Raw genomic sequence first — 12,128 nt, 5'->3', positions numbered from 1 at the left:
TTCCCCCCCCCCCCCCACCCCCCCACACACACTATACAGTGGGCAAGCTATAGTATCTCTTCCTATGGAAACACACCTACATGTTGTAATAGTAGAGAGGTCCATTTAACAAAAATATTACCACTCCCTATCGTCTTTCTTTAAGTGCATGTGCATTGTTAGTACAGATACACATACATACTCTGAAAATAAATATAGTGTGTATCTGATTAAGAACTATCTTCCATCATATTCCTTTTACAGGACAAACCAGAGCTTGCTCTTAGGGAACATTATGAACATTTGTTTATCTAATATTTTGTGAGCTCTTAATTGATCACTTAACAAATGGGAAAAATTACAAAGGTCTTCAGGCCTTTTGACCTTTTGTACCTTTCAGTATTTTGTAGTAATGGGAAGACAAAAACTTTTCCTAAGCTGTTTCAATAGCTACTTATCTTCACCTTAAACAAGTTAAATAAGATAAAAATTGTTGTTATTTCTCTAAGTGTAACATAAGATCTTATTGTATCTTTGCCTGCTATATGGGACAACCTTCTGTTACCAGACAGGTACACAGACACTGAACAAATTGCTACCAAATCCTCCCATTTGATAGTGTTAATACACTAACAGCCATAACTTTTTCATTGTGAGATTTGGAATTATTTGATGGTCCTCCTCAACCTTCTGCAGTGTTTCTTATGTCACCCATCCTGCTGGGACTGTGGACCTACCAATTCAATTCCCTGTAGATCTTATTCAAGTACTTAACATCTCTACTTAGCTCTTTTAGCTGCAGCATCTCTTTCTGCTGTCCTATCCATCCATCCTAACGTTCCCTGAACAGCCAAATCCTTTTCAGAGTCACTGCTCTTCCCAGAATGTGCAGATGAACAGAAGCATGGGTTACGTTTGGCTAGACTGTTCACTGAGAAAACTGTTGCTCATGTCCTTTATTTATTACTGCTCTTCCAGTCTGCATGTTATCAGGGAACTCTGTAATACTATTTCATGTTTTCTTCCAGATCATAACCAAAAATACCGCAAATTACTTTATCTGTCTACATTTTATAAATGTCTGAGCTTGGCTCAATGCTCTGAGAGAACTCAGTCCGCAGTGTTCAACTGAAAAAAGTGTATTTTGGGGGGTTTTTTGAGTAGTCACCTTCCTCCACAGGGAGAGAAAACAAAAAGAAATGAGAACTATGCAGATATTCCCAGCGTATTAACCTAGGCACAAAACTTAGGTCACCTTAGGAAGGTGCTTCTTTCTCTCAGCCAACTATTAAAAGACTACTCTCGCAATCCAGCCATCGGAATTACAAGATGTGGGTACTTGCTATTTGCCCCTTCTCAAATGTACCACGTCCTCCGATGGTGTACGCTCTCACAGCAGTACACACTTAAGCTTTCAAGAGCTTTGCTGAGTTACAACACATAAATCCTGGCCTTTAAGACCTTTACGTAAAATTTTCATAAAATTGTAGATTCTTACAATGTCTTAAGTGACATATCTGAAAACAACCATACCCACACCTTTGTCTACGGTGCTTGTAACCCCACTTGGCCTCTTATACTAATAACTGAGATACATACCTAATCTACGCACCAGGTAATTCTTTAAAATCTAAAAACAATAGCCATGGATTTCCAATAGTTCTTCTGATTTATCTGTTGAAGAAGCTATTTTCTCAACAGAAAAAGAATGAAAATGCCACTTTTTTTTGAGCTTGAATTTGGATTTACAGCAAAGAAATGTTGAAATTGCAGATTATGAATTAACTGCATGCTGAAATGAGCAGTATATCTATTTTTAAGGGTCCCAAGCTTTTAAGTTTGAAGTGAGGTTTTTTTTTTTAATAGTGACATCATAGGAAAGTTGAAAACGCATATTAATAAAAATAATTAAGAAAATACGAGAGTAAAATTATTAATGGTGATCTGAATGCTTGAGGAGCTCTAACATTGAGGTCTATTAGCATTTCTTGAAAGTTCATGGCAACAACTTCCTTGCAACTGCTTCTTATTATCTCCAGTTTATGATTACCTACATTAATCAGTGGTGCCAGAATAGAATCCATGTTCCGCTTACTCAACCACCTCTTTTTGAGCTTTTTTAGGTGATCTAAGCTATGACCTTCTCCCCCACCAGAAGAGATGGCACAGCCAGAGAGTGCTCTAATAGAAATAAAAGTAAAACCACATTCACAGAAAGCAAGAGACAAAACTATAAGCTTATTGAGCTGAATGAGCTCCTTGAAGGGACACAATGAAAGAACAACCCTCCCTCAAATCAAACCATGGAAAATAATGGATTGAAAAAAAAGAGAAATGACCAGATCCTCAGGTAGTGTAAATCCCTGCAACTCTACCATCTTCAGCAGAGTCTGCTGATTCTCACTAGTTGAGGAGAGGCCTAGAGATTTTAATTTTACTTTGTTGGGTACTAATTATTGCCAATGTGATCAATAATTATTAACTTCCTTGTTGCCACTGATCTTTATGTAATTTTTTTTTTCTGCTCCATATTTTTGATCACCTTCCTCTCATCCAGGCAATATTTGTAGTCAATTTTTAAATCCACGTTTTAAGAATGCGAAAATAAGAATTAAATTGTATATGCTAACTGCTGTAGTGATCATTATGTACTGCTTTAGCAAGGAGATAGATTAGGCACATACCCATTCGAAACAGTAAATGAAAATGTGTTCCTGTATATTTCTGATAGGTAAATGCTCGATGACTCTTCAACTAGGGCCCTTAGAAATGACATATTTCCTCCAAAAAAAGGAGGTTATGTCTATTCTAATATAGTTTTAAGTGTAACGGCACATTTCGAGGCATGCTGAGCTGTACAGCCAATGGCAACCTTACGGAGATACACCTTATTAGCTTTGCCAGAACGCTAATAAATCTCCAGCCTGGAAGGTACTCCCTGGGGAGGCCTGGCTCCTTACCTTTGACATGGGGGATGAAGTGGTGTCGGAAGGGGGAGTTGGGGCGGGAGTCATGGTGAGCGGAGCTGAGACTGCTAGTGCGCAGGTATGACAACCGCTGCACAGCAGTAGAGAGCAGCTCTGCAGCAGCAGGGAATCGGGGGGCAGAACAAAATGAAAACAAAGAAAAACAATAAGAGAAAGGCAGGGAAGGAGGCTTCAAAGGAAGAAAAGAAAAAGGCATTGAACAATTAGGATTCTGAAAAGAAGGAAGGAGAAAAAAAAAGGTTAAAGACGTACCGAAGGGTTCATAAATGTTAGACAAAATTACAGGAAGTATTAAGAGAGGCTCAGATTTGAACTGCATTGCTAATTTGGCATAACATATTGGCTTAATGAGCTTCTGATCTATGCCTTGTTACCAAAAAGTAGCCTGCTATCAGCATGCAAACATGACAAACATCGACGCTCAATTAGTTAAGAAAGCGGCTGTTTTGAAAAGTGCCTGACCAAAAAATGTCAGTCAAGAGGCATGCAAGCTGTTTTCTATTGTTTCAAGACATTCCAAAAATGCTGCCAACACCAGCTAGGGCACTGGGGGAGGAAAAGGCTGCAAACTTTTTGAAAACTTGTAGCACTCAAATTTTTGAAGAACCTTATGCTGACAACGTCAACACAGTGGTTCACTTCTCTCTCGAGGGCTAGCGGAGCGCCAAGGAGAAGTTATGTGGGGCCACCGGGTTTACTCAGAGAGAAATTATTCTTGCAGATAACATGATGATAAGAAGTACCATTAGGAGAAAAATGGTAAATAGACATGTGCTATTACTCAACATGAATAATTACAGTAGGAAAATTATAAAGTAGCATTAACACCCCAAAGCAGGGTAGCAAAGATCAAAATCATAAATGCTACAGAATTATTTCTGTGTCATATGAGAAACAGAAACAGGTGAGCCAAGGATGAGATCATCTGAACAAAGATAAGTTTGAACAAATATCTTCTCAGAAAATCCCTCAGGCTGCAAACTTTTGAAGATTTTATGTTTGGATCAAAACTCTGTCTTGAGCCCATCCACCCATTGCAAGAGTTACATAAACAGAGACTGCTTCTGGGGAAGATCTTTGAACACAGACAGCAAAACTCAATCACAGTGAAATCTGGAATAGGGCTTGGATTTGCTCATATCCCCGACAGAACTGATATAAATGGAAAAATCCCCTCAGAATTGCCAGAACCAAGAGACAATAGTTTGCAGCTTTTTCACACTTTTAAGTCTCTTTCAGTTTCAGTTGTAACGTCATCTTAAAACACAGTCATGTTGTCAGGACTAAGTATCAGACACAATTTGCTTCTGTCCCACCTCCCTTGGGTCCTTTAAATAAGGCATTCACTGACAGACACAATTAGCTGCTTTCAGCACACCCCCACTAGGAAATGGCTACAGCATTCAAGTTCCACAGTGGTGGCTCTATTATAAATCTTTAATTTTAAAAATGCAGCTCCTATTGCATATGGGCTTTTGGCATCCCAACTGTTCAGCTGTAATCACCAAGGAAGATAGAACTGCATGACTGTATCACAATTTAAAAACACACCACAAAGATGTAATTCATTGCCACAAACAATAAAATCAGTCTTGAAAAGTATTCAATGAATGGCATTTAGAGATATATTTTTTTGCAATTTGGGTGTGGATGAACAGTTAATTTTCATATCTTGCTTTTATATACATGACCAGCAATTTTGAACACACTGGGAACCTGAATGACCTGTAAATTTTCTATATTGTACATCACAGCTACACCAGCAAATGAAGTTTGTGTTTTTCAAATGTTCCCAGGCAATTGCCTATTGCTTTAATTAAGAAATCTATCTTGCAAACCATGAGTCTATGTTTTAAAAAATGAATATCAATTTGGAATATCTGGGGGTTTTGCTACTGAATCTGAGATTCCATGGCCGCACCAGGTTTTAAATGAATTACTTTTCAGGAGGAAGGAATCCTACATTACTGTTTTCTGTACAGTCAAGCCATAACTTCTGTTTCTAATATGTGATACTTTTCTCAAATTCCAGAATGAAGTTTTTGATTCACTGCTGCAAATTTTTGCTTGCTTTCACAAACATATAAAGATTTAAAAAATAATTAATCAAAAACAAAACCAGAAAATCCATATTTATAATGTAAGAAACACTCATCAGCCTAGTGCAAAAGACTGCATCAATCAAGAACAAAAAAAAAAAAAAAAAGGCAGAAAAGGAGATATTAAAATACACAACACTTTTTAATGCTCAGTTTTCACTGCTAAGAGAAACAAGTGCTTTGCTGCACCACTAAGTGACTTAATAAACAAAAACCAGTTTTACATATACTTCTAATGCAGTTGCCCTTACCGGGTCTGTGGAAATGCTGAGGGGAACGTGACATGGTGGGTGTGTAGCTATGACGACTGTACACTGGAGAATTAATGGAGCCCTGACTAGTAGACCTGTGAATCATGCGATCCCGAACATCTTGATAACCCTGCAGAATAGAAGCATTCACTAATAAATGTAAATGCACATCACACATTTTTAGAAGCACTTAACTTTCATGGACTTGAAGACATCAGCAGAAGCTACTGAAATAACAATATCCCTTCAGCTTTCAACCTACTTCATTATTACTGTTCTCTAATGATCTGTTCCAAAGATTCCAATCCATTTTTATAGTCTGTGTCAGAGTTCAGTCTCAGAAGGTTCCCACTCCACCTGTAATTTCTATTAAATTCTATATAATCCTAGATTTGCCAATATTCCTGTGACTCCATAAGGGAAGCTGCATTCAGAGTATATCTGTCCTGCAGCGTACTGCACAAGACACATGAGCTAGCCTTCAGCTAGCTAACCTGGAGACCAGCAAGAATTCAAGAGCTGCAGCACAGTGCTCTCTGTGGCTTAATTTACCATATGTCTTAACTAGCTACATCTAAAGGTATTTAGTATCCCAATTAGATTCCCCTTGTATCTGAAAACATGACACATTCTTGTATAGCAAAATTCAACTTACTTAATTTCCTGGGAAAAAATATCCTGACAAATGACTTCCCAAATGTTTCATGTTACTGCGATGTTCAAATTATATCCCAGGGAAAAGCAAAACCAAACCACAGCTATGTTTCCTTCAAGACAAAACTGCAAATGTTTTAGTAGTAAACATGGCTTATTATTTAGATGCTTAAAGCCTCATTTTAGCTCATGTAAATCATCCAGCTCCTAAGATCTGAGTCTGTCTGTGCCACAGGATGAATGTACAAGAAGTGACCTCTGCTGGAGAGATGACTCTGCTTTACAGACAACAAATGGGTAGGAGGGGTAACTTCTTTTTTTGTACAATCTGTTAATGTAACAATGTTTTCTTTTTAGAGTTAATTATTGTTAAATTTCAATATTCAGATAAGCTGTGTCTATGTGGCAAACAGAGATGGATCAGACTGATAACAAACCCAACACCTGCATTTGCTGAAGTAATTCTAATCACAGTAAGATACAGTCCTCAAAGGTTCCACCAAACTTACTTCTGCAGAAGGGGTTGGTGATAACGTTCTTGGAGACTGCAAAGACATAAAAATAAGGTTACTGAAACATCATTGCATGTACTGGGCCAAAAAATGGTAATCTAAACATTGCTGCAGATACATGGATATATGGCGACATAAAATGGCAATGCAGAAATTACTAAGGCCATCATTGCAGCACTGGAACTTGCTTTTTCCTCATTGCTCAGGAACTCATCCATAAATCATTGAAGCAATTAAAGCTTCTGGGAAAATCTTTATAAGTGTGATTAATTCAGTCAAATATCATGCACATCATCTCTCAGCCATCTAACCATTGTGGTAATTAAAACATAGCTGTAAAGATCAAAATCAGAAAGGGTTATTAATTTTATAAGCATGCCTGTTAAGAAGAAATCTTTAAAGTGGAAATCAAAAGTAAATAATCTCAACTCAGAGCTTTGCGTTGCATCAGAAATACAGAATAACTTCCAGGATGAAGCATGAATTTCCTCCATCACACATACTCCGGCAAAAACGTGCTTCTCCCCAAGGCCTTATATTTCATACCCATGCAAAAGAGTACGTAGCTGTCATCAACATTTCTTTGATATGATCTCCTTTAAATCTCTGTGTTCTTCCATGGTTACGTAAGAACAGACAGGAATTTTGTACAAGAGTGTATACTGAAAGAACTGTGCAAAGGCCAGTGGGCAGAAATATGCACATTATGAAAAGTTTGTATTACAGACACAGGGAAACTGAGGCAAGAAATACTTTTAGAAATTAAGCATAAAATTATGCATGCATTGATGGTACAAACAAGAATAAAGGCTATATATAATTACCAGTTATGTACCCTTTAATTGCAAGACAGTTTGAAGCTGGGAGATCAGGATTTAATTATTTTCTTTATGGACAGAATTGCAATATTATTTAATTGCCATACTAAACTGGGCAAGAGATTATGGTTTGAAATAAGAGCACAATTATTATAGAATGATACAGCTATTAAGATAATGTCTCAGAAGCAAAACTTCTGACTCTGGTCTAACTATTACAACAATGTACAACAGCAATAGTGTAAAATGTGTGCAGAATTTCTGGTAATAAATATCCAGCTATACATTTTGCTTTGAGAGATCACTAAATCACATAGAACTGGTGACACCATGAACACAAAATACCCAAACAAAGGAGTGACTTTTTTTATCTGGGTACAGAACATCTCCTTTTCAGCAAGTTTCATAAAACTTTTTAAAGACCACTTTCATCACTTTCCGTCAAAATCTGGAATGTCTTTAACATTCTTGTTTTCCTAATCATTATAACTGCCCGAGTTCTAGACAGCAAACCACCATTTCATTATAGATCTAACAGCAGCCATAAAAACCTTGCTCCACATGAAATATATCGCACACAGTACTTTGTAGCATAACTTTCCACAAAAACAACTGACAGCTAATCTAAAACTTTCAATATGAATAAAAACCACACATGTTGTGATGTCTGTTTCCACATTTTTCTGTTAGTAATTTAGGTGTTACTGTAAATAAACCAATTTCCATAACCTGCTGTGGTTGCCTAGGTGCTAGGGTAACAACTACTGTAAAAGGCAGTCGTAGTAATGAAAGACTGGGAAGGCATCCCAGAAAGTAACGTGCTGAATTCATGACCAACCTTTCACGTATTTTTACTCCATCACTATCTGACATCATCCAGTTGCTTTTTGGAAATGGAATCACACTCTGCAGCCAGCTTACAGTTTTATCATGTACAGGAAGACTGCCATATCTCAGCTCCGAGTCTGCCAAGGAGTGCTTGGTTCTTCAGGGTTTATGAGGTCTTTTAAAATCTTTAAAATTTCCGTCTGTCACGGAAATCTGCACTAGTCAGTTTGAAATACGCTGTGCAGTCAAGTGGGAAGAAACAGCTCAGTTCCAGAATGGTGGAAATACAGAGTATCGACTTCAGATTAAAAAAAAAAAAAAAAAAAAAGTCTGGGTAGTGAGCCTGTTCTGACCAAATTTAGAGTACAACTTCCAGCATTGCAACAATGCTCAATGCTCTATCACCTTGGTATCTAAAGGGCTGCTCTAATACCTAAAGTCATACAGGTCATTTTACAGGTGTCATTTTATAACCCAAGTTCCAGCATTTTGCACTGACCTCCTTTTAACTCTCTTTTTATTGAACTACCAAGCAGGATACCTGCTCCATCTTGAAGCATCTGTCAGATTAGAAGAAAAACTTTTCTCATTTTATGACAGCTTGTTCACTGAAAGCTGTTACAGGCAGTTGTCAATGCTTTCAACAGAATACTAGAAATAAAGGACATGCAGGTAAAATACTGCTTTTCTCAATACTTATGGAGCAAAAAGAGCTGAGAAAAGATGATTTCAGTGCTTATCAGGTTGCTGCTAGCAGGGCAGAAGATACAGGACATGAAGAACCTGAGTAACTGACAGTCTCTGGAAATGTTATCACTACATTAAGGGTCAGCCTCAGTAGCAGAAAATTTATTTACAGATCTCATTTCATATCTCTTCACCTCTTTTATGTTAGAATCTAAACCACCTCTTCCAGATCTCTCTTTCTGTTCTGCATTAACTGCTGGAGGGTCTGTAACTAAAATGCCTGGTCCCACTAGATGGTGCTATGTGAAAACATTCTTCATCACAGACTTCCAGAAAAACAAGACTGGGATTTATCTGAACAAGAGAGAGTATGCACGAGAAACTTTTCAAAGCATTTCCCTTCCACTGAAATAAAGAAGAAAGTCTCATGCTGTGTTTTCTCACTTTCAAAAGTATATAATTTTCTTGTAGCCCATTCTCTGTAATTAAGTTTGCCTCCACTACTGTATTAACATTTCCCATGTACATCCAGAAATCTTTCTTAGTGGAGTTTGGCAATTTTTTTTTTCTTTAAATCATGGTGGAGAGCATTTCTACTATAAAAGCTTAAACTCAGGGTCCCTTTTTATTTAACACCACCACACACACAAACTTTGCAAAGAGAATGCAGGTTAAATCACTTAAAGTCTGCAAATCACTGCCATGACTAAACACGTCACCTCCTTTGCTTTTTAAAGATGACGGTGATGTACCAAGGTTGAGGTGTCACTTGATTACCACAACACAAACACAAGAGTAAGAGATCACTCCACCGTGATGGGCTTGTGTTCTCATTACAGCAAGGGAAGGGAAGAGAAACAGGTACAAAGAGGTGAGGTAACTTGCCCAAGGTGACAGAAGTCAACATTAGCTTTGAGTGGAAAACCCAGATCGTCTGAAAAGGAGGTGAGAGCCCTTCTGCTTCCAGAACAAAGTTCTGTAGTCACTAGAAATTAATTGGATTTAGTGTTGATGAAAATATGGGGTAAGAAAACCCCAAAGGCTTTGTTTATCCCCAGAACAAGTGTAACACCAGACAGTTTCCATGGTAGTGCTTTATCAGCTTCCAACACACTGCTTTGTCAGTGAGAAGCTTCCCCCTAAGCATTAGCAAATATTTCACCTTCTCTGGGTGAGATTAGTCCCTCCTCTGTGGCTAAACAAGAGACTTGCATTTGTAGAGGGTTTTGTAGAATGAGTCTGGCCCGTTGCAACTGGTCAGAGTTCACCAATGCATCTCTCACAGTGGTTTTGAACCAGATGTCAGCTGGATTCATGACCAACACAAATCTGAGGAGGGAGATTCTGTAGTATTCTGTCCTGTTAATCTCCTATCTTATTCCTGAGCTGAAGAGTCTCCTGAATTTCCAACTCATGTTACAATTTAAAAGAATAACCCTATAAATCATTAAAGAACAAAGTAGGAAAACCAAGACAGCTCTAACCTGTTGCTAAGAGAGCAGATTATCAGTCACTGACGGGCATCTCCAGACCACTGATGCCTGAACGATTTCCTGTACTTTGTTTCCACAGCTCATCTTCATACTCAGTTCAGCTACAGTCAGTAAAATCCCTGAGATTGCAAGGAAGTAAATCCATTTCCATGCCCATTTAAATTTGCATTCTGCAAGTCTGATTTACAGTCAGATGACATTACATGACAAAACCTGCTTCATGATCTGCATGGGAACAATGTAAATAGTAGCTGCTGCTATAGAAGTTCACCTGAGAAAACTGGGGGACTCTACAACCTGAAAGATATCTTTAAATACAAATTTAAGAGAATAAATTAGATGGTTTTTTTCTGTCCTTGCAAGATACAAGAATCCTTAGCAAACGTCATCAGTTTAAAATGTGAGGCAGCTATAATGCAACCAACCTGCTTTCCCAAGTGGAAGAGCACTTCATCCTGACCTAGTTCAGACTTCATCCAGTATGCCTGGCAAAGTGCTCTGGAAATACGATTCCCTTCAATACGTGCGAGAGAAAGCATCCCGCTCTTCTTAATCCTTTTACTGACACAGAACCTCATGGTATTCCTCGTATTCTGTTGTGAATATCGGTGCCATATAGCACAGTCAGCTTTTGCCTCATGTTCTGGAGTTTGCCATACCCAAAGACCAGGATATCCATGTGAAATATGAGAATGCATATACAGCAAGCCTGCAAGCCTCCCCCCTGCCATTCCTCTGCCAGTGGCTGGTGTTAATGTAGGTGTTTAATCGCGTGTTTAATTGTGCAGTTTCACATGAGGCACCATCATGATTGTTCCATTAAACCCAGATCAAACAGACAAAAAGCACTCTGAACAGCAGCAGCAACAATACCACAGAGTGTCAATTAGAAACTGTTTCAAAAGAGGAGAGAAGCGAAGCAGGCTTTGAACAAAGCGTATAGCAGAATGAGTTGCTTGTTGGTTCATTACCTCTCCAAGACTCTGTCTCTCCTGTCTGTCCTCGTAGGCGGAAGTGTAGAATGGCTCATAAGTAATTAGGTCTGGACGTTCAATGTCATAAATGGCCTTGACTTTGGGAATGGCTGCTAAATCCTTGTAATCAAGGATTTCATTGTCTACTTTTGCCTGAAGGTCAAAGACAGAACATAAATTAACTTACACAAATGCACTGGTAACTTCTGTTTTACAATTCATGATTTTTGTGTATTTGTTGTCACACTGTTACTATGGAGAACTCTTTTTGGCACTCTACATGTGAAGTGATTGCTTCTTGTTCTTCTCCAGTGGGCCTCCTCTGCAAAACCACACAGTGTTTTCTTGGTTTAGGAAAGAGAGAACCTGGCATATATAGATCTAATGCAAAAGTTCCTTAGCCCCAGCAGTGAGCTGGAAACTTCATCTCTGGAAATTACTCATTTTGTGGCCTCAGGCAAGTATTTCACCCTTCTGTTCTTGTTTTCCCATATGTAAAATGCGTGATAACATCAATATAGTTTGCAGATTACAGAGATTACGAGAGGCTTCCATGCAAAGACCACAGACAGAAAGGCAACTTATAACTGGGCACATGAGAGGAAATACAACTTATTACAAGGAAGTAAAAAGGCAAGCAGGACCATTTGTCAGGACTGGGTATTGAAACTCCCAACAGCAATTATATTGCACTCCTCACTCAACCTATATGACAGCTTCTGACTAAGGCATATGTTGCTTACTAACTGCACATGACATAGTACTAATATTGACTATTTTTTCCACTAAAACTGCAAGGATTTCTTAACAAGTTAAAAATGGAAGTAGGAAATCACTTCCAAAGAC

At 38.3% G+C, this 12,128-nt stretch overlaps 1 protein-coding gene across 1 annotated transcript in view; it reads right to left on the bottom strand.

Moving 5' to 3' along the window:
• The window catches only part of ABLIM1 (actin binding LIM protein 1), a 37,845-nt gene that overhangs the window by 19,489 nt on the left and 6,228 nt on the right, over window positions 1-12,128 (bottom strand). The window contains exons 3-5 of the mRNA XM_010086035.1: window positions 11,280-11,435; window positions 6,480-6,515; window positions 5,317-5,446 (exon numbers count right to left, since the gene is read on the bottom strand). Of these exons, the coding sequence (XP_010084337.1) occupies window positions 5,317-5,446; window positions 6,480-6,515; window positions 11,280-11,435 (322 nt within the window). The remainder of the gene's footprint in view (window positions 1-5,316; window positions 5,447-6,479; window positions 6,516-11,279; window positions 11,436-12,128) is intronic.

The sequence above is a fragment of the Pterocles gutturalis genome, unplaced genomic scaffold, assembly GCF_000699245.1.
Source record: "Pterocles gutturalis isolate BGI_N339 unplaced genomic scaffold, ASM69924v1 scaffold42420, whole genome shotgun sequence".
NCBI lineage: Eukaryota > Metazoa > Chordata > Aves > Pterocliformes > Pteroclidae > Pterocles > Pterocles gutturalis.
This window is presented reverse-complemented; position numbering and strand designations above follow the sequence as displayed.